The sequence below is a fragment of the Vombatus ursinus genome, unplaced genomic scaffold (assembly GCF_900497805.2).
Source record: "Vombatus ursinus unplaced genomic scaffold, bare-nosed wombat genome assembly UNPS02014797.1, whole genome shotgun sequence".
Classification (NCBI taxonomy): Eukaryota; Metazoa; Chordata; class Mammalia; order Diprotodontia; family Vombatidae; genus Vombatus; species Vombatus ursinus.
In genome coordinates, this window is record NW_020954575.1 from 14,430,266 (window position 1) to 14,452,844 (window position 22,579).

Consider the following 22,579-nt stretch of genomic DNA (forward strand, 5'->3'; position numbering starts at 1 on the left):
ACTGTGGGAAGTGGGATAGATATTCACTTACGGAAGAGCCAGAGAGAGGATAGGTTGGTAGTAGAGGGGAACCTATAATCCTTCCTTACCCGACCTAGTCAGGGAGCCACACCCACAGAATTATAGCCCTGGATATCTCTCTCCTGGGGTGGGGGGGTGAAAACAGAGAGGGGAATTAAAAGACACAAAGACAGACGTCTGGCTCCTTGGGTTTGAGAGTTTAGCTTTCTCTTCTTGGTATCCTTCAGTCTTCCCGTTCAGCTGAGAAACGCTACACTTTTCAGTAGCTTCCGATGCCCATACAGATTACAAGAGGTTTGTTCTTATGACCAGGAAGTGACCTGTCTCTCCTCAATGGCTCTTAACTCGATATTTGTCCAGTAGAGTCACTACCACCTTTCTAATTGTGAGGTTACCAAATGACTCAATCGCAAACCTTTACCTCCTTCCCCTACTCCCCAACCATTACTTGCCTCCATAGCATAGAGTACAAGAGGCTTTTCTCCCTTTTTGTCTACTCCTAGGGAAAATGAGGCACAGAAAGGGGAGATGGCTGGGTGGAGGCTACCAGAAGAGGCCAAGCTGGGGAGGGTAATGTCTTTGGATCATTTTATTGCCAGGGACTGGGAAAGCAGAAAGAGAGCACCTGGGACTTGACACCAGGCCAGCTGCTCAGCATTCCTAACATTCATACAAACATACATACACACAAACAACTCCATCCTACAAACATTTACTAAATATCAATTGTGTACAAGACACCGTGTTAGGTACTGGGGCAGCAAAGGTGAGATGAGTCCCTGCCCTAGGTTCTCAAAGAGCATGTAATCTAACAGGAGGCACAAGACATAGATACATGTAAGGATGATATCGCTAAGTACAGAAGAGTAGGTAAAAGCACTGTGGATTTTGAGTAGAAATCACTTTCAGCTAGAGGGGAGGTGGCCCTTGATTTGGACATTAAAGGAAGGGAGAGAGTGCAATAGACCCGGACGGAGTCCATTCCTGGCATGGGGTATTATGAACAAAGGCATGGAGGCAAGACAAAAATTGAGTGTGATGAACTGTACAGTTTGTCTGAATGAGACAAAAGGGAAGAAGGATGGGATGAAGTATTTTGCACATAGGATGTCAACAAATGTTGAATTGGAAGGCAGGTCAGAAGCAGATTGACAGGTCTTATGGAAGTGGGGGTGGTGATCAGGGGAGTCTCCAATCAATGAGTTCCCTAATCACCTAAAGTAGGTTATAAGTAATAGACCTTTGGAGGCATCAAAAGGAGCATTTCTCCATAGATTTTACCCCCAAGATATAATCAACCAGCATTCTCCCCAAACTTCTGGGCTAATATGGTCTAATCCTAGGGCTGAGTCCAAAAGGCCATTTTTTCTGATTGGCTTATTAGTCTTACCCAGAGTTACTTTATGCTATGTAAATGGAGAATACTCATGGTATTACTCTTATCTAGGTCTCCCCAGTTGTACATAATGGGGTCTGTCAGAATTACAGAATTTGAGATGACCTTCGCGGCCATCTAGTCCAACCCTCCATAAAATACTGGACAAATGGTCACAGAGCCATTGCTTAAAGATCTCCAAGGGGAGAGTTGGGTGGTAACTTGCTACCTCTTGAGGCAGCATTCCATTTTATAATAGCTGTCAGTGTAAGTTTTTTCAGAAACCAAGTCTAAACTTGCTTTTGAAACTTTTACCCACTGCTCCTGGTGCTGCCCTCTGGGGCCAGACAAAAAAGGCTAACCCCTCCCATTGCAATTGTCTCATAGCAAGTTTTCTGACCCTCTCTTCTACACTTGTATCACCCTTGTGGGCATATGTCTTATGACTTCTGTTAAGTTGTAAGCATTTTGAGAACAGAGACTGCGGCTTATTTCATCTTTGTTATCCCAGCACTTAGCGCACTGTCTTGCACATAACATTACAAACTTAGTAAATGTTTATTGAATTTTTTTTATGTGTGTTATGATTGTTAGGAATGTTGATCAGTTGGCTGAATGTCAAGCCCTAGAACCCTCTAGCCCTGCCTTCCAAGTCGTTAGCAAGAAGATCAAAGACATTATCCTTCATTTTGGCCTCTTCTGCTAACTTTCACCTAGCCATCTCCCTTCACTGTACCTCAGTTTACCTCAGAGAAGTCTGACGGGGAAGAAAAAAATCCCTCTATCTCTGAGTCATACACAGTCTCACACTCATGGTACAATCCTGTGGTTAAGGCTCTTCTCATGAGGTAAACACACTTGGTGGGGTTGCTTTAACAAGCAAAACCCTGCCTGAAGGACCTGTTTGTATTGCCTGAGTAAGTCATTGGCTTGGTTCTCCAAGTAAGATGCTGTGCAGGTACTATGTGGATTATTCTCTTTTTAATTTTTTTCCCCTCAAGCAGTATGATGCATCAAGAAATCCCCTTCTCTTGAGAGAACTCCCTGAACTCCCTAGCTTGGAAATGCCCAGACTTGGGGCTGAAAAGTCATGCATATATTTGCCTCTGCCATATGGGGAAGTCTACTATCAGGTTTCTGATCTTTTACCTGGACTCAGAAAAGAAAATAGAAAGCAGGAGGTGGTCAGGAACTAAAGGTCCAAGAACTCCTCTCTTACACAGGCACTGATTCTCTATTTCCTTCCCTTGACTTGCCAGGCTCCTAGAAAGTAGGTCCATGATGCTGTGCTCCAGGTAGAAAGGGATAAAGAAGAAGAAATAGGTGAGGAGGAGGGGCCGGCGTCAGAAAGACAGAGACAGATATAGAGACACAGAGAATGATAGATCCACCATCCTTGAGACTTACAAAGACACACAATTCACATTAGTAACGGAGGCCAGAAGGTTCTGCCTCTTCTCCCTAAGAAGTTCGGTCCAGGAACTTCCTAATATTCAAAAATTTTCCCTCTTCACTCTAGGAGTCTCGACATAGGACCCTGTGATCCAAATTTCTTACTTTTCCCCCTAGGAAGCCGAGTTCAGGAATCTCTAGGAGTATTGTCACCCAATTCCCTGAGGGCCAAGTAGATCCCTCCCACAGTAATTCAAAGTCCCAAACAAAGGCCTCATCTTTTAACCTATACAATTTGCCTAGGCTTACCCCGGGTAATCTATGTACACATCATATCTCCCACCCTCTACCCCAGTAGAATGTAAACTTCTTGAGTTGAGAAAAGAAACTTTTACCTTTATTTCTGAATGTCTATTGCCTTGAATGGTTTTTTAACTGAACCTGTAATTTTATAGGTATGAGGAACTCCTAAGAAGTAACTCCCTTTACCAGTGCATATCAACAACTCCTCAGCAACTGATAGTCTCTTTAGTGAGCTGTTAGTGGCACTGAGAGGTTTTTTTTTTTTTTTTTTGAGACTTTGCTCTGGATCTTACAGCTAGCACTTGTCAGAGGTAAGAATTGCACCCAGATAGCCCTGACAGGAGACCAACTTTTATCTGTTATGACACATTGCCTCTCAGTCTTGCACACAGTAAGAGTTTAATTGATGGTTGACAAATTGAGGTAGCTGGATCAGACCTGGAAAGGAGAGGATGGGAATGCCAAGCCCACCATTCTGCAACATATTAGGTGACTGGAGGAGAGTCCTTTCTCCTGTAGATACGGAGAAAAAAAGTAAGAAGTACTGGAAAGGATAATGTGTCAAATCAATTTAAGTAAAGAAGCATTTACTAAGCTCCTCCTAAGTGCCAGGCACTGTTCTAAGACCTTGAGGATACAAAGAAAAGCAAACAGTTACTGCCTTCAAGGAGCTCACCACATAATGCCTAAAACAACAAGCAAACATCTGAGTCAGTCTTTGTGTAAGCGATTTACAAATTCATAACGACATATACAGGATAAATTGGAGATAATCACTGGGAGAAGGCATTGAATTAAGGGGAATCGGGAAAGGTTTCTAGAAGAAAGTGGGATATTAGCTGAGTCTTGACGGAAACCAGGGAATTAAGAAGGCTCGGGAAAAGCTTCTTGAAGAAAATGAGATGTTAGCTGAGTCTAGACAGAAACCAGAGAAGCCTGGGAATAGGTGACGAAGAGGGAGAGAATCCCAGGCGTTGGAGACAGTCGGTGAAAACAAGGAGGGAACTAGGAGCTAGAAAGGGGCTAATTTTGGAAAACCCTCTAGTTTCTAGGAAGAAAGCCTGGAAGGGCTCTACGCCTAAGCCACTCCCAGGCTTTTGTGTGGACTAGGTGACCTGTAAGGTCTCTTTCAATTCATCGATTCGGGTTGCATCATCCCCTGCACGGGATGCAGTCCCAGTGACCTGACACTTCTCACAGCCCAGGAGACTCACCCTGGGGGCTTCATCCCAGTTCCTCTCCGGGTTCTTTTCTTTTCTTTTTCTTACTCGTCATCCCCCACTCCACTTTGCTACCCTAGCAGGCCTCTTCCCCCTAAGGAGCCCCTGCCGACCTTTCCTCCGGAGCTTTACAGGAAAGGATGGAAAAGGAGGGCGGCAGAAGAGAGGAAATAGCACACCCCTCCCAGAGCAGAGGAGATACACACACTCATCGGGTCAGAATTTCCGAAGGAGGCTAGACAGGGTGTTACCCTCTCAGCCCACCTACAAGACAGATTCGGCCTTCCCCCTCAAATCCCGCTCTCCTCTACTGGAGGGTTCCCAAACCACTCCCCTAAAACCATCCCTCCCGTCCCTGGCCCCGCCCACACCCCGCAACAGGCCCCGCCCACTCTGGGAGTACCCCGCCCCACCTCTTTCCAAATGGAATTTCCCCCTCCTATTCGACCTTCCTTGATAAGCCCGCCCTCTGCGTAGGCCACGCCCCTTCCGCCGAGTCCCGCCCACAAGCGCTATCGTATGATTCCTCTTCTGCAGACCTTTGCACCGTCCAAGTCCTGAATGCCTTCCACCCCACGTGCCTCCGAACCCGAGTCGGGGCGGGGGGAGGGAGGAAGATTTAGGACGTTCCTCCCTCTTCGAGCACCTCCTCTTTCCTTCGCTTTACCGATGACGTAAGGCCATCTCCGCTCCGCCCCCTTTCCGCCTCCCGGGAAAGCCCCACCTCGCGCGGCCGCTGCGGCCGCCCGGAACCCCGCCCCCCGTTGGTGACGAAGGCCCGGAGCCCCGCCCTCCGCCGGTGACGCGAGCGCTGCGCCGCTGGCTGGACAGCTTGGGCAGTTGGCGGCGCTGCGGCGGTGGCGGCGGGTGGCAGTTGGGGCGAGCGGACTTCCCTCCCTCCCTTCCTCCCCCTCTCCCCTCCCCTGCCGGGCCCGTGCGGTCTCCCCGGAGCCGGGCTGGGCCGCGCCGGCACCATGGAGCTGGAAGACGGCGTGGTGTACCAAGAGGAGCCAGGCGGCTCCGGCGCCGTGATGTCGGAGCGGGTGTCCGGCCTGGCGGGTTCCATCTACCGCGAGTTCGAGCGCCTGATCGGGCGCTATGACGAGGAGGTGGTGAAGGAGCTGATGCCGCTGGTGGTGGCCGTGCTTGAGAACCTGGACTCGGTGTTCGCGCAGGACCAAGAGCACCAGGTGGAGCTCGAGCTGCTGCGGGACGACAACGAGCAGCTGATCACCCAGTACGAGCGCGAGAAGGCGCTGCGCAAGCACGCCGAGGAGGTGAGGGAGCGAGCGAGCGAGCGAGGGAGGGACCGACCCACGGGGCGAGGCGAGGCGAGGCGAGGGCCGCGGGGAGGAGGGGAGCGCCCGCCCGCCCTCCTCGCCCTCCTCGCCCCCGGCCAGCTCTGCCTTGGCCCGCCCCGCAGCGCCTTCCCAGGGTGGGTGCCCGTTCTCGGTTTGGGCTCCCCCCTGCTCATCTCGGGCCTTGCTCGTGGTTCAAGTTTCCACCCCTAGGAGTGAGCGGGGAGCTGGTTTTGTTTTTCCGTGCAGCGTCTGGCACTCGGTCAGCATAATAAATGCCTTCGAGTGAAGTCTTTTTTTTTTTTAAACTCCTAGGAGGAGTTGTTGGTCCCGTGCTCTGTAGCCCCTGGTGCTGTTGTTTTAGGCCTCTCCTAAGCCCATGAGTCAGGTAGATAACCTTGGACAGTTCCCTCCTTCACCTGTTGTGGATTCGGAAAAGCTGGAGGAAGGGGAGCGGAGGGGAGAGCAGAGCAGAGCCCAGCGGGGCGAGAGCAGGGGCGGGGGGCAGGAAGGAAGAGAGGGACCCTCCTCTTTTCTGCCCCGTTTCCTTTTGCAGACTTCAGTTTTTCATGTGGATCTGGCTACCAGAACCTTTGTGTAACTTAGGAGGAAAGCTGAAGTGATGTCAACAGCAGCGAGCATTTATTAAGTGCCTACTGTGTGCCAGGCGCTGGGAATACAAAGAAAGGCAAAAACACCCCCCCCCCCAATCACACAGTCTAATAGAATAAACAGCGTGCAAAGAAAATATGTTCAAACAAGATATATACAGAATAAATTCCGGAAAGTCTCCAAGGGAAGGTATTAGGATTATAAGGAGGACTGGGAAAGTCTTCTTGCCTTTGGGAATTTAGTTGACTTGAAGGAGGAAAGAACCCTAGATTGGGAGTCTTAGGCTGGGCTCCTAAAGTAACACATTTAGAGCTGGAAATGATCTTAGAGGTTATTTAAGCTAACCCTTTCTTTTTACTGAGGAGGAAACTGAGGCCCAGTAGGACCGAGTGGCTTGTCAAGGGGTTGAGCTGTAGTGGCAGTGACCTCTGACTCTTTGTCCCAATGAAGATTCACCCTACCATAAGGCTTTGAATCTTCCATTGAACACTTAACAACTGTGTTGACCATGAGCAAGTCTCCTGAGCCTCACCTTCCTCATCTGTAAAATGGTATGATAATACTTGTACTGCCTACTTTGTAGGGTATTGTGAGAATGTGTACACTTTGTAAACCTTAAAGCGTTACAGATCTCAGCTGCTCTTCAATGCTCTGTACTCTGTTCTATGAACCTTCAATAATGAATAACTGAATTTCAGTAAGTTTGGAATTTTTGAAAATAATTTATAAGATTCTTTGAGATGAAATTTGTTTTATGACCCGTTTTCTATCTTTAGATGTATAATGAATGCATCCTTGTTCCCTTATAATTTGCACCAGGTCAAATTAGGTTAAACTTGTTGTACTTACCTAGAGCTTTTATTTCCAGTTTTGGTTTTGTTACAGTCATTTCAAGGAGTGTCATGAATATACCCAAACTAGATTAATTTTAGTTCATTTTAATTTTTAAAATAAGTTATCACCTATCATATAGTGGCATGGGAGGGGAAGGAAAGGCAAGTATAATGAAATCAAGCAAGGAAAGTATGCTGCAAAGGTCAAAAGGTTTAGTTGCCACTGTCAAGAGAAGGGATGAGCATCCTTTTCAAACTGACAAGCCAGGTCTGCCTATGTGGGGGTGGGGGTGGGGTGGGGAGGGTCTCCAGTTCAAAGAAGGTTGATAATTGATGGGGCTGAGCAGGTCTTGGGGATGAGGTAAAGCCAGTAAGGAGGAAGATTTTAGAGTCCACACTGTGCACTTGTGCATCTAAGGTCCCTAGCTAGGCCCTGAAAGGAAAGTGGCAACTTTCTGGAGGCTGTCTGTTTATAGAAGCACTATGGAGGACAGACACCCTGTGCAGATGCTCCCTTTATTTAGCTTCAGGTTTCTCACAGTGTTTGTTGTTGTTTATTCATGTTTAACCCTTTGTGACCTTATAGACCATACTTGTCCATGGAGTTTTCTTGGCTAAGATACTAGAGTGGTTTGGCATTTCCTTCTTTAGTGGATTAAGGCAATGAGAGGTTAAATGACTTGCCCAGGGTCACACAGCTAGTAAGTGTCAAATGTCTGAGGTCAGATTTGAACTCAGGTCCTCCTGACTCCAGGGCCGGTGCTCTATCCACTGCACCATCTAGCTGCCCCCCTATCTATCCTGTTATGAAAAAATAATTTTGCTTACCCCAGGGTTGTTGAATCCTAGTCTAGGAAATAGATGTAGGGATCCAAAACAAAATTTTTTGTAGGCTCACTCCTCACAGAAAACTTTTTTTTTTACTACAGATTGTTCAGTAAGAGAGTCTGTCAACAATTAGTAATCAGCCTTCCACTTTATAATTTGAAAAACAAATACATAATTCCCTTGTTATGAAAATCTTTGAGCACGTGATTCTGAATGGTCTCAGAGCAGTGCACATTGATAAACTATCAACTAAACTAATTTCCAGTCCTTAAACAAGATTTTATTGATTCTGCCTGCACAATGAATCTAATCTAGGACAATTATCACTTCTCTTTTGTACTATTTCTTTTTTTTGTTTGTTTTGTTTTTTTATGGTTTTTTTTTTGGGTGAGGCAGTTGGGGTTAAGTGACTTGCCCAGGGTCTCACACAGCTAATGAGTGTTATGTGTCTGAGGCCAGATTTGAACTCAGGTCCTCCTGACTCTAGGCCCGGTGCTCTGTCCACTTCGCCACCTAGCTGCCCCCTCTTTTGTATTATTTCGATAGCCTTCTACTTAGGACGCCAGGATCCCATTCTTTCCTGTTGTCAATCCATTCTCCACATTATATATCATTCCCATCCCAAGAAACTTTTGTGACACTTTATTGCCTCTAGGTTAAAATGCAGACCTCTCAGCTTGGCATTTAAAGAATATCACAGTCTGGCTCCAGTTTACCTTTACACATAAATTCCATATTATACTCCTTTACATACTCTGATTCCACACCGGTTCATTTGCTTTCCCCAGAATTTAGCATACCATCTCTCACCGAGACTCTATGCCTTTGCACAGGCTGCCCACCTTTGCCAGGAATGAACTCTCTTCTTACTATCACTTCCTAAAATCCCTGGTCTCCTTCAGCATTCAGTTCATGGGCCACAATCTGTAGGAAGTCCTTGTCAGTTGCTATTGTTTTCACTTTTAAATAATAATCATGCATATGCCTATCTGTTTATATGTTGTATTCCCTCAACCCTGCTTTCCCCCTCTATTCCAGAATGTGAGTGCCTTGAAGGAAGCATTGTTTCTCTCTGTTGTTTTTGTATCTGTACCACCTACCACAGGGGTGAGCACATAGTGTACACTTATTGGATTGGATCCTGAAACAGGTTGTTTTCTTGGTCAGAATGGAGGGGTAAATTATGTATGTTTCCAAGTATCAGTACTTATCTGTCTTATCAGTACTTGCAGGATTCAGGTTTAGGGGCTACTGTGCCACTAAGGATGCCTCAGGTTGACTTCAGCATAGCACTTTTATTCCACCTGAAAGTACACAGTATATTCAGTAGCTTTACTGGAAGTCACAAATCCTGGGCCTGGCTTTTGACCTTACCACACAGACTTGTCACTTTGCCTATCTGAGTCTCAGTTTTCTTATTTGTACAGTAGAGATAATGTTTGTGCTCCTGAGGAAAGTACTTTTATTATTTCTGATAGTCAGTGGAAAGATTGATGAACTTGGAGTCAGGGAGACCTGCTTTCAAATCCTGCTTCTGACCCTTACTAGCTTATTTTCTTTGGCAAGTACCTCTCCAAGGCAATAAAATAGGTATCAAATACCTATAGTACCTTCCTTAAAGGGAGCCTCAAGTGAAATAACATGCCTTGCCAATTATTATGGAAAAAGTAAAATGCTGTATATAAATGTCAGTTGTTATCATTTAAGTTCGTTAGTGCATATAAGCATCAATAATAATAGTTGACGTTTATGTATATCACTATTTACAATTAATTTTTTTTTATTATCTCCATATTACAGATAAAGAAATGGAAGCTCAGAAAAGCCAAGTGACTTGCCCAGGGTCATAGAGTCAGATATTGTTCAAATTCAGATATCCTGGCTCTGAATTGCCTGCGTCTCTTTTATCAGTAGGACGCAATAATGTTTCATGAATAAGTCAGGTTGTTAGAACCTTTCTTATAATTCTTACTTAGCAAGGTGTTAGAAATATCGTCTTTATTACAATAATAATTTGACTTGGTATTTGAACATATTTTCTGCTTTTTGCTCTTATTTTTAAATTCAAGTGGGGCTAATTCTCTTTTGTAATGATTGGTTCCAAAAAATTGTAAATGAGCTGTTTACAGAATCCTAGTTTCAGGATTCAGAGTTTAATCTTTTAATTCTTTCTCAGGGAAAATTTCAGGAGTTTATCATTTGTTTAGAATCATTTATCATTTGGTTAGGGTACCTTGTACTACCTGAAAATTTGCTTTCTTGTAGTTGTAGTAGTTTAGTCTTGCTTCATATCACCAGTCTTACTGAGTAAATATTTTTAGGTGTGGGTAAAAAATTAGCATTTCCACTGTTGCTTCTAATAATATGAAGACATGTATGAAGAAGTAATTGATGGGCCTTTTTTGTAGAGTTTTAGGGCCCTGGAAGAGAGGTAGAATCTAAATTTATATTGTTGCGACTATTTCCTATTTTATGGCTTTATTCTTCTAAAGATTTGTGTTCTGTGAGATTGAATGTAGTGGTAAGAGATTACCTGCAAATTTTTTTGGAAAAAAGATTTTCTTTAAGGAATCAGCACTTGATCTAAAGCAGTGACAAAATTGTTCTATTATGCACTGACTTGAATAAGTCTCTCTGCTGTGGATGAATATGAATATGGGAGAAATAAACCAAGCGTGCTGGTAAGCAGAACTTGAAACAATTTGTTTTTTGCTCTTCTAGTATTTCAAATGAATTGATGAAGTTTTGTTTTTTTAATAGAAAGCTATAAATTAAGGGAGTTGATTCTTATTTAAAATTTTTTTTGTTTTTGTTTCCTGAGTCATTAAAAACATATATGTGGCAGTAGTTCCTTAATACACTGCTCTGCTCAGACTGTATTTGGAGTATTGTATTAAATTTTGGATGTTACATATTAAGGACACTAATACACTGGAGGAAATGCAGAACAGGGCCCTCAGGATGTTGAAGGCTCCTGAGTCCATGTCCTGAAGCATTAATTGAAGGACCTGGGGATGTTTAGCCTGGAGAAGACCTGGAGTGTGTGTATAGGGAGGAATGATAGCTATCTTCCAACATTTAAAGGGCTGTCAGGTCGAATTGGGATTGGACTTGCTCCATTTGACCCCAGTAGTAGTTGGAAAAGAGGCAAATGTAGGCATGATGTCAGGAATAACTTTGTAACAACTAGAACTGTACCAAAGTGGAATGGGCTGCCTGGGGAGGTAATAGGCATTGTTATCATGGCATCATCGTAATGAATTTCCCCTCATTGAATTGTCCTCAAACAGATTCTGGATAAAACCACTTGTCTCATGTTGTCATGGGAATTCCTTTTGGGCATGGGTTGAACCACTGTTCTGCAAGGTCTCTTTCAACACTAAGTTATGTGATTCTGTAACAAACAGAAATAACCAAAGACAGTAGAGATTAATACCTTAAGCAAAGATTCTTTGCAAAATATAAACCAGAGAAGCAGTCCTACAAAACTTATCTACAGAACTGCCACCTCTACTAAGGGTATCCAAATGAGTGGTTCAGATGGTAAACATTGGCGATGGTAAACAGATGGTGTATGTGGTAAACATTGTGTTCAAAATCGATGTTTTAAGTAATATATTCTGTAAATAATCGTTGCATTTGAAAATTACTTTCCATTTGGTGATTTAAAAGCCGATTGTTTTGTATCATCCCAAGTCTTCCTTGATATGTTTTCTGTCCCCTTAATTTTATCTCATTCCCACATGGAGTTTACTTGTATTGTGCCATATTGGATTGAAGGCTAACCTGATAAATCACAAGTCTGGAGAGACTAGATAGATAGATACAGATGTACCTATATTTATATACTCATATGATGGATAGATACATACATACACAAACATAGATGTATGTAAAAATGACATATAAATCAGCATTTATATATCCTACTAAAACAAAGCAGATCAAGGCCTCACTGGGTCCCAGTATGCTATCTTTTTGAGTGACCAAAAGAATTCGTCATCAGGTAGCCAGCTTTCTGATGCTGAACCTCTCAAAATTTATTCAGCTCTTTGGATAATTGATATATGGCTGATGGTCAGGTCTGGGCCAGAGCATTTATTTTCAGCTTGGTGTAGGAACTGGCAGAGCATGTGTGATGGCAAAACCTTTGAGAACTCTACCTTATAATGAGGCATCATAGTAGGACATTAGTAGAGGATTGCTTTGTATTTTTACCTTTGTCATAGCTCCTCATTATTATGACTTATATTTTGTCTCAATTTTGCCTTTGGACCTTTGTTCAGAAGACATAGGTAAGTGAGGTTTTGATAAAGGTCCCTTAAAAAGGGGCATCTTTGGGGGCAGCTGGATGGCACAGTGCATAGAGCGGCAGCCCTGAAGTCAGGAGGACCTGAGTTTAAATTTGGCTTCAGATACTTAATAGCTGTGTGACCCTGGGCAAGTCACTTAACCCTGTTGCCTAGCAAAAAAGGGGGGGCACTTTTTCTAATGAAAGAGAGGATTTATAGTATGTAGCATGAAATTGTCATAGGTATTTTGGGTACTTTTAGATTATAAAGTAAAATTTGGTGAAGACAAGAATTATATTAATATTTCACTTATTTTCCTGCCTTTTAAAAAACTCTCCCTATACATCTAGATTTGTTAACCAATAATACTTGAGCATTTAATTATAATTTTTAGTTATATTTCTCTGGATAATTTTTTGTTAACTAATAAAAATCTTAAATAAGTTATAATTTAGTAGTTCCATGTACATTTCATTCAATTAAAATGAGATAACAGCTGAAGGGAGGAAGTGAACATATTATCTAATGGAGATTTTGGTATTTTAGAACAATAGCATGTAGTCATTTAACTTGGTTACCACAGAGCACTGGATTTGGAGACAGATGACCTAGGCAAATCTTACTTCTACTACTTATTCACTATTTGTATGAGATTGGAGATTGGGCAAGTCACTTCATTTCTTCCTCTCTCTAGGCTTCAGTTTACCTTGTCTATAACTTGAAGGAGTTGGACTTTAAACTTTCAAATCTGTATAACCTTCCAACAAAAATGCCATTAGGTCTTTATTTAGGAGGCCCCAGACTCTGTTTATGTAAAATTTGGCTTGAAACTTCGGTGTTCTTGACTCCTCTTTCACATTCATTCCACATATCCTATCTATTGCCAAGTCTTACTGTTTTTACCTTCACTCCCTCTCTCATCCAAATCCTCTTATTTATACTGAAACAGCCGTCAACCTGGTACTGTAGTTCCTCATCACCTCTGTCTTGGCAGTTGCTGTATGTTGACTTCTGGTTGGTTTCCCTGTCTCAAGTTTCTTTGCTACTTCAGTTCATCCTCCATTTAGCTGCCATACTGATTTTCCTAAAGCACAGATCTGACCATGTCACCAAAGTGACTCATTATGACCTGCAGGTTCAAGTATAAACTACACTGTTTGGCATTTTACGACTTGGCCCCTTCCTTCCCTTCTAGTCTCCTCGCTGTTTACTCACCCTTGATGTACTTTACCAAATCAGCAGCACTGGCTTTCTTGCTGTTTTATGGAACATTTCATCTTCCAGGGTTCTTTTTTTTTTTTGTTTTGTTTTTTTCTCTCGTTTGTGTCGGCTGTCTCTTGAGCTTGGGATGCTTTTTCTCCTCAGCCTCTGCTTCCTGGCCTCTTTTAAGACTTAACGAGAGAACTTTCCTCTTCACTGTGAGATTACCTTCTATTTGCCCTGTACAAGACTTGCATCTTGTAGGTTCTCTCCCATTAGAATGTGAGCTCCTTGAGGGAAGGGACATTGTTTTTGCCTTTCTTTTGTTCTCAGTACTTAGCATAGTGCTTGGCACATAATAAACACTTAATAAATGTTTGTTGACTGATGTGACAAAGTGCTATTTTCATTGTCATTGTGAATTATTATTTATGTTATGACTTGTAGGGAAGGTTGCCATCAGGTAAGTTACTAATAGCAGTACTTCCTATTATGCCTTTAGCAACTGTTTACCAGATGTTTTGTCTAAGAGCTGACTTGACTTATCTGTGACTGGTTAATTCTTACTTGGTTAAACTACAACAGAGATCAGCAAACTTTTAGAAGTGGTGTGCCATTTATTCAAGCCTAAGGTTTTTGTAGAGAGATCTTCTAAAAGCTAAATAAACAAGTATACATAAAGTAAATAGTGTTTATATATTAAGCTGTATTTACTATTAAATTTAAATGCTTGAGGAGAAGGAGGGAACTAGAGATTCTGCCTCATTCCCTCCCTCCAGCACCCCTCCCTGAAAGAAAAGAAAATTAAGATCCACAATGAAGCATTTAACTAAAGGCACAGAAGAGAACAGATAGAGGTCCAGAAGGAGATAATAGATGAGCAGGACAGCTTTGGAACTAACAGTGTGTTGAATTTCTTATATTTTTTTTTTTAAAAAAAGATAAGCTGTACATAATAGAGATTTATGCTTTCATATACAACCTTTTTCTGTTCCAACAAAACATAAAGCTTAGAATCCTGAAAAAAATTTAAGTGCCAAGCATGCCAGTATTTATTTAGAAGGACTCTTGACCCTAAGTACCTACTATCATCTAGGCACTGTGATAACCCTTAAGCTTGAAGGGAGGTGCTGATGTTAGAGTTCTTAATGCTAGCATGAGATGATCCATTGGGATCAGTCTTGTGGGACCAACCAACCGACCACAAATAGGTCACATATTCTCTCTGGGATAGCCAGTTGCAAAATGTGTTTCAAACACATCCATGTCAACCCCTTCACTAGGGGTACCTGCCATTTTTTGCTAGGTCATCTAGGGGTGGCAGTTTCCAGTGGTTCCTGAGTAGCAGCTGGACGTGTCTAGATCATTGTTGTAACTGACCCAAGCATCTTGTCAACACCTAGAGCAGGAGGGAAGTGATTGGCATTGAAACTCAAGGGACCTCCACCTACGTACCGCCCCTTCAACCATTGCTGCTGTCCTACCTTCACCTCTGGTTCTGCCAGAATAGAGGTTCCTCTGGTTTCCCAGCTGTCACTTCTGCAACTAGAGTGGAGGTCCTGCTTCTGCAGCCCCTGATATTTTAGCCATCACCTTTGCTATGAACTAAAGACATCCTATTTTCCCCAGTTACCACCTTGATGCCAGAAATTTATTAATTAAAAAATTAATTCTCGTCATTATCTTCTCTCATTACATTATCCGTATTTACTAACATATCCTTACCCTCCCATCTATCCCTTGTAAAAAAAGAAAAAAGATCAAAATTAAAAAAGTTCAGCAAAATTAACCAATATGTAGAAAAGGCTGATGGTTTATGCAGGGTTTCATACTCAGTAGATACCCTCTCCCCCCCCAACCTCTGCAAAAAGATGATTATTTAATTAACTCTATAGATGAGTTAGTGTGGAATAAAAAGATGGCTAAAAACAGTAGAAGTTGATTGCAAATCACCTCCCATTTGGAAAAAATGATTGCTTGCTCTTGAGCTATTTTTCCTACTAAGGAATTTAAATTAAAGAATAAAATTGTCTTGAAATAATCTGAACAAATAGGTTTGAAATTGCTTTTAAACTTTGCATATCTCCTTTTTCCCTCCTGTTAGAGAATATTTGGCTTGTATAACTTTTGTAGTTTAGAAAGTGATTCTCCCCTCAGTTGGATGCTTTCCTCCAGCATCTTATTTCTGACTGGTAATGTGCGTCCTATTACTTCTGTAGATCCTGAGAAGAGTTATGAAATCTTATCATTGCATTTATAATTCATCCTCAAGAATTGTTCAGATCAAGTTGTCATGTGTATAAAAACCTAAGGTTATTTTGTTTTGTTTTGTTTTCTTTTTTTTTTTTTTTGGGCTAGGCCATGGGGTTAAGTGACTTGCCCCAGGGTCACACAGCTTACAAGTGTCTGAGACAGGATTTGAACTCAGGTCCTCCTGACTCCAGGGCTGGTGCTCTATGCACTGCACCACCTAGTCGCCCTGATGTAAGGTTATTTTCATGCTATTTTGGAAAATATGCTGGATTTGAACTTGAACAGGTCATGCCAGATTACCTCTTTTCCTTTTTTGACAGAGTAGAGTGGTATATCAGGGGGATGTTATAGATAGAATCTCTCCAGATTTTAGCAGTCTCCCACTCTGTTCTGGAGAAGCTGGAAAACTGTGGGTTAGTAAGTACTATACTTAGGTGAATTTGGAACTGGTTGCATGGCCAAAGTGTAATGATTACTAGATTGATATCAATTTAGAAGTTCTTGTAGTATATAAGAAAGAGTGCCACATTTGGAATCAGTGGACCTGAATTCAAATTCTAGTTCTGCTGTGTAATATGTCAGTGTGACACTGGGCCAATCATTGAGCATCTCTGGGCTTTGTCTGTAAAATGAGCCATTGCTTGGATGAATGGATGCACAGGCCCCTTATTCTAAATCTGTTGTCCTATAAAGACATGGATTTGAATATTGCCTCTGACATTTTACTGTGTTACTTTGGGCAAATCCCTTCACCTCTCTGAGCTTTAGTTTCCTTATTTGTAAAATGGGAATAATAATCTTTACCTAACCATCTCACAAAGATTATTGTGAAAAAAGCACATAGTAAATCTTAAAGTGCTTTATATTGTGAGCTTTTACTATTCACTGACATACATGGGTATGTGCATATGCATACACACATTTTACAGAAAAAATTGAGACCATTTGCCATTAGTTCCTTCTTCCTCATCCTATATAACTCATATACTTTGTGCCGTGTTCTGCTGCTTCTCTCACGTGATGAGATGGCCTTATTCCTTACCTTATCCCTCTACCTGCTCAGGTGATCCCATTCCTTCCGGTTTTCTTCAACAGATTGTCTCCTCTGTCATCCCCACTCATTCACTTATTTTCAGTTTGTCCACTGCTGTAAACATGCCTGTTTCCCTAATTCTGAAAAAAACTTTGAATTGATCCTTCTATCCCCCACTATCTTCCTTTATCCCTTCTGCCCTTTGTGGCTAAATTCCTTAAACGAGCAATCTACAATAGGTGCCTCTACTTTCTCTCTTCTCCCTCTCTTTTTAACCCCTTATAAATAATATTCTGACCTTACCATTCCACAAAAACTACTCTCTCCAAAATTAACAGTGATCTCTTAGTTGCCAAATCCAATGGGCTTTCCTCATTCCTCATTTTCCTTAACCTCTCTACAGCTTTTGACACTTGATCACCTTCTACTCCTTGATACTGTCTTCTTTCTAGGTTTTTGGGACACCACTCTCTCTTATTTTTTCTCCTACCTGTCCAACTGATTCTCAGTTTCCTTTGTTGGTTTCTTATCCAGATCATACCCTCTAACTGAAGGTGTCCCACAGAGTTCTATCCTGGGCGCTCTTCTCTTCCCTCTATATCCTACTTCACTTCGTGGTCTTACTAGCTCCCATGGATTTAATTACCATCTCTATGCTGATGATTCTCAAATCTACCTTTCCTGCCCTGGTCTCTGCTGATCTTTAATCTCACATCTCCAACTGTCTTATAGACATCTGGAACTGGATATCCAGTAGACATCTTCAACTCAACATGTCCATATCAGGAGTCATTATCTTTCTTCCTAAACCAGGGGTGGGAAACCTGTGACCTGAAGGCCACATATGGCCTTCTGGAAAGGTACTTGGGTGCAGCCTTTTGACTGAGTTCAAGTTTTATAGAACAAATTTGGATTCAGTCAAAGGACCGAACTTGAGGATCTAGAGGGCCACATGTGGCCTCGAAGCCGCAGGTTCTCTACCCCTGTTCTTAACCCCTCTCCTTAATCCCTCTCCCTGCCTCCTACCTTCTCTAGTTGTGTTGAAGGCAACACCAACCTCTCAGTACCTCTTGCTCACAATTTAGGTTGATTTCACTTTTTCAATATCCTTTGCTCCCTCCTCTCCTCTGACTCTGCCATCACTTTTGTGCAGGTCCTCTTCTCCTCATTCCTGGACTATTGCAATAGCCTGCTGGTGGGTCTACCTGCTTTAAGTCTCTCCCCATTTTAATCCATCCTTCATTTATCCACCAAAGTGATTTTCCTAAAATGAAGGTCCAGCAGTGTCACCTCCCTACTCAATAAACTCAAGCTGTCTATCATCTTCAGGCTCAAATACAGAGTCCTTTGTTTGGCATTCAAAGCCCTTCATAATCTAGCCCTCTCCTACCTTTCTAATCTTCTTACACCTTACTCCCCAACATGTACTCTTTGATCCAGTGACAGTGGCCCCTTTGCTATTCCATTAACAAGACATTCCTTCTCTTGGCCCTGGGCATAGTCTCTTATTGCTTCCATGCCTGGAATGCTCTTTCTCTTCTCCACCTGCTGGCTTTCCTGGCTTTATATCCCAACTAAAATCCCACCTTTTACAGGAAGCCTTCTCCAACCTCTCTTAATTCTAGTACCTTCCTCTGTTAATTATTTTCTGTTTATCCTGTGTAGATTTTATTTGTAACTATGTTTTTTTAACAGGATCAATGCAGAAATTTGTTTTGCTTAACTGTACATGTTTCTAACAGAGCTTTTGTTTTTCCTTTCTTCTTGGGGGGAGAGGAGAGAGGATAATGTTGGCCTGCTTAAATAAATAAATGTTACATTCTGCAGGAAAAAAATTATTTCCAAAGTACATGTAAAATAAATACAAAGGATATAAGGCTCAGTGACCCTTGAGAAGTTGCTTAACCTCTCAGTCCTCAGGCAACTGTCTAAAACTACAAATGATAGAGAAGGTGCTGATCTGCACTGCCAAGCAAGAGATCTCATTTATTAGAATGAGTTATTCCTTTGAGCTATAAAAATAACAAGCATAATGATAATAGCTAATGCAGTTAAGGACAGCCTTCTATATGCAACTTCTCAAGGGTCACTGAGCCATTATGTGTGGGCAGGACTAGGGTCCAGATCTTTCTGATTAATACCAGCTCTGATTAATCCATCACCTCATGTTGCTTCTCACTTTATATCCTTTGTATTTATTTTATATGTACTTTCGAAATACTTATTTTTTTTCCTGCTGAATGTAACATTTATTTATTTATTTATTTATTTAAACAGGCCAACATCATCCTCTCTCCTCCCCCCCAAGAAGAAAGGAAAAACAAAAGCTCTGTTAGAAACATGTACAGTTAAGCAAAACAAATTTCTGCACTGATCCTGTTAAAAAAAAATATGATTCATTCTGCTCTCTTGATTCCTTTACCTCTCTATAAGGAAGTGGGTAGCATGTTTCATCTTTAGTCCTCTGGAATTATGGTTGGTCATCAATATTGTTATTCTATCAGTTCTTCTAGTTCTGTAAACTTTTCTGTCAGTTCATACGTTTTTCCAGGTTATTAGGAAACCATCTCCATCATTTCTTAAAGTACAATAGTATTCTGTCATATCTATATACCATAATTTCTTCATCCATTCCCAATTTAGGGGCACCCTACTTCAGTTTCCCATTCTTTGCCACCTTAAAAGTAGCTATAAATATTTTTGTACATCCTTAGAGTTATTTCTCTATCAGTTTGAGACTAGGGTAGAAGCTGGAACTGAGACCCATCTCTGCTTCTGGAGTTTGAGCAACACTGCTGCTGCTGCTGCTACTACTACTGCTTGCTTCTGAACTTGTTCATCTCTTCATACTCTGTGTAGGGTCTGAGACTATTTTTTACGATGGAAAACCGCCTCTAGGCATGAGTTCCCTCCTTAGGTAACACCTTGAATCTGTGTGTGACTGGGGACTGGGTAGTAGGTGACAAGCTGCCAGTTGGCACATGTTTCCATGGTAGTGGCCTGGACTGGGTTTGAGACCTCCTCTTGCCCTGGTGTATAGCCTCTCCTTGGGCCCTGGAGTGCTTTGAATAGCTTGCATAGTGTTCCTGTGGCCTTTTCGAGGGACCACAGAGCTCTGTCTCTTTATGCTGCCTTGGGCCGGAAGAATGACTCACTGACTTATTGGATTTCCCCATTAGTATTTGGTCTGGTGCATTTTCTAGATGTATTTGGAAGAGTTTTTTTGGTGGAGAGTGAGGAGAATTTGCTGTACTTATTCCTCCTACTTCCCTAACTTGACTCTGACTTGCATTATTCTTCTTTTACTTATACTTTTACGTGAACGTCTCCCACTATAGCAATAATCTTAAGGTTTTTTGGTTGTACCCATTGCTAAAAAGTTTTTGAGCACACAATTCAATGTATGCATATTTATAATTATACATGTACTATTGTACTGCTATATTATGTACATCAGTGGTATAAAACTTATATAGAAACAGACCCCGTAGCCACATATTGACTTAGAAAAACAAATTTGTGTTGTATTTTTGTTAAACATTTCTCAATTACATTTTAATCTCAATTCAATTAAATTTGTACTTGGGAGTTTTTCTGGCCACAAGTTTGATACCTCTGTAAATTATAAAACACAAAAATGGAAATTAAACAAAGGAGATTAGATGATTTTTTTTATTAAGAGTATGAGAAAATGTTTTTGCCTTTTCAGGGGACTTAGGAGGTACGAACTGCTGCTTCAAGTGAAGGTAGAGGAAAGAGGTCAGAGGATTGGGTGTGGGGCTAGGTGGTGAAAGGTTGTCCTAACTATTTGGTCTACCAGAAGGACTGTCTTTAGTAGAAGGCAGGGGAAAGAGCAACACAGGCAGGCAGTGGCTGCAAGTATGCTGAATAGCTGTGCTGTTCTCATGTTTCTTTGCTGACTAGTATAGTGCACCCTCTGACTTAATAGAGGGCTACCATTTAGATTGCCCTCTTTGAGGGCAGGAACTTTTAAATTATGTGATTGTATCTCCTGTGCCTACGACAATTCTTGGCAATATCGTAGGTGCTTAATAAATGCTTTTTTGATTAACTAATCCCGTTGTTGAGTAGCACTCAGTATCTTCAGATTGTTAGGGCCCTTTCTTTAAGGTTACAGAAAATATGCTTAGCTTTTATAAATAGGGTTATCTCCTTGCTAAATAAAGCAAAAACACTAGAATACCCAGCTGAACAAACTGATAATAAGTTAACACTTTTAGTGTCTTTGTTTTTATTTCATAATCAGGAATAATTCAGTTGTGTGCATATAAATGTTTGATTTAAATTTGTATGTTTGTACTTATATGCTGGGGACTCATTTTCTTTTTTTAATTTGATAAATTTAATTGATACATCTTGTTAAAGCTTCCACCAACAGTTAGTAACTTTGGAGAGAGCAATTTCATTTGAATGATGAGGTTGGAAGCCAGATTGTAGAGAGTTTAGAAGACAGTGATAGGAAAGGAAATAGAGGCATCTATTGTAGGGATATAGAATAAGCATTTATGTAGGCCCTACCATATGCCAGGCACTGTGCTAAGCACTTTTACAAATATTACCTCATTTGATCCTCACGGCAACCCTGAGAAGTAGGTGCTCTTATTTCTCCCATTTTACAGTTGAGGAAAGGAAATATCTGAGGTCAAATTTGAACTCAGTTTTTCCTGCCTTCAGGCTCAGTGCTCTTTCCATTGTACCACCTACCTGGTTTAATCTGCTTAGGTGGCTAGGTGGCAGGCATTCAAAGCCCTTCATAACCTAGCCCCCTCCTACTTTTCCAGTCTTCTTACACATTATGCCTTGTTACATTCTCTTTGATCTAGAGACACTAGCCTCCTGCTTGTCACACAAAGGCTCTGTCTCTCAGCTCCAGACATTTTCCTGATTGTCCACCATGCTTGGAACCCTCTCCTCAATTCTCACTGCTTACGTCCCTGGCTTCTTTTTAAGTCCCAACTAAAAATCCAACCTTCTACAAGAGCCTCACCTTCCCTCCTGTTTTAATTCCAGTGCCTTCACTCTTAAATTTTTCCTATTTGTTCTGTATATAGTTTATTTGTAATATATTTGTGGGCATATTGTCTCTGCCATTAGATTGTAACTTCTATGAGGGCAGGGACTATCTTTTTTTTCTTTTAGTGAGGCAATTGGGGTTAAGTGACTTGCCCAAGGTCACACAACTAGTACTTGTCAAGTGTTGGTCTGAGGCCAGATTTGAACTCAGGTCCTCCTGACTTCAGGGCTGGTGCTCTATCCACTGCGCCAGGGACTATCTTTTGCCTCTTTCTGAATCCCTGGCCCTTAGCACAGTGTCTGGCACAAAGTAGGTACTTAATTAATGTTTATTGGTTGATTGAACGATTTCAAATCTTACCTGTCACTGCCTAGCCTATGACCCTGGGCAAGTTACTTGACCTCTCTTAGTTGAAGTTTCCTTAGCTTTAAAATGGGAATAGAATAGCATCTATCTCATAGAGTTGTTGCTGTTGTGAGGATCAGTGAAATAATACATGTAGAGTGTTTTGCAAACCTTAAAGTGCAATATAAATGTTAGCTACTGAAATCACATATCTAGACAACTCACTTCTCCCAGTGGACTGACAAATAAAATAGTTTGCCAGAAAAGAATGATTTGAAATAAAACAACTTTAAGAAGCTTTTCACCAGTGTTTTGGCTTCCAGGATTTTTTCCATTTCAGAATTGTGTTCTTTAATTTTAAAATTTTTAAACAATTCTTTAATTTGAAAAGCAGTTAGTCAAAAAGTATTTATTAAGTCCAGACAATATGTGTCCGGCATGGTTCTGGGGATAATATAAACAAAGGGTAAAGCAGCTGTGCCCCGGGGAGCCGTGTGTGTGTGTGTGTGTGTGTGTGTGTGTGTGTGTGTGTGTGTGTG

The 22,579-nt window shown here is 41.7% G+C and overlaps 1 protein-coding gene across 3 annotated transcripts in view; it reads left to right on the plus strand.

Annotated features, from left to right (window-relative positions):
* The first annotated feature begins 5,231 nt into the window (after positions 1-5,231).
* SPAG9 (sperm associated antigen 9) overlaps positions 5,232-22,579 on the plus strand; it is a 142,744-nt gene continuing 125,396 nt past the window's right edge. The window contains exon 1 of one of the 3 annotated variants that reach the window (XM_027870610.1): positions 5,232-5,588. In XM_027870610.1, coding sequence (XP_027726411.1) covers positions 5,286-5,588 — 303 coding nt within the window. In that variant the 5' untranslated portion in view covers positions 5,232-5,285. The remainder of the gene's footprint in view (positions 5,589-22,579) is intronic. The other 2 variants (XM_027870609.1, XM_027870611.1) reach the window with 2 other exon arrangements.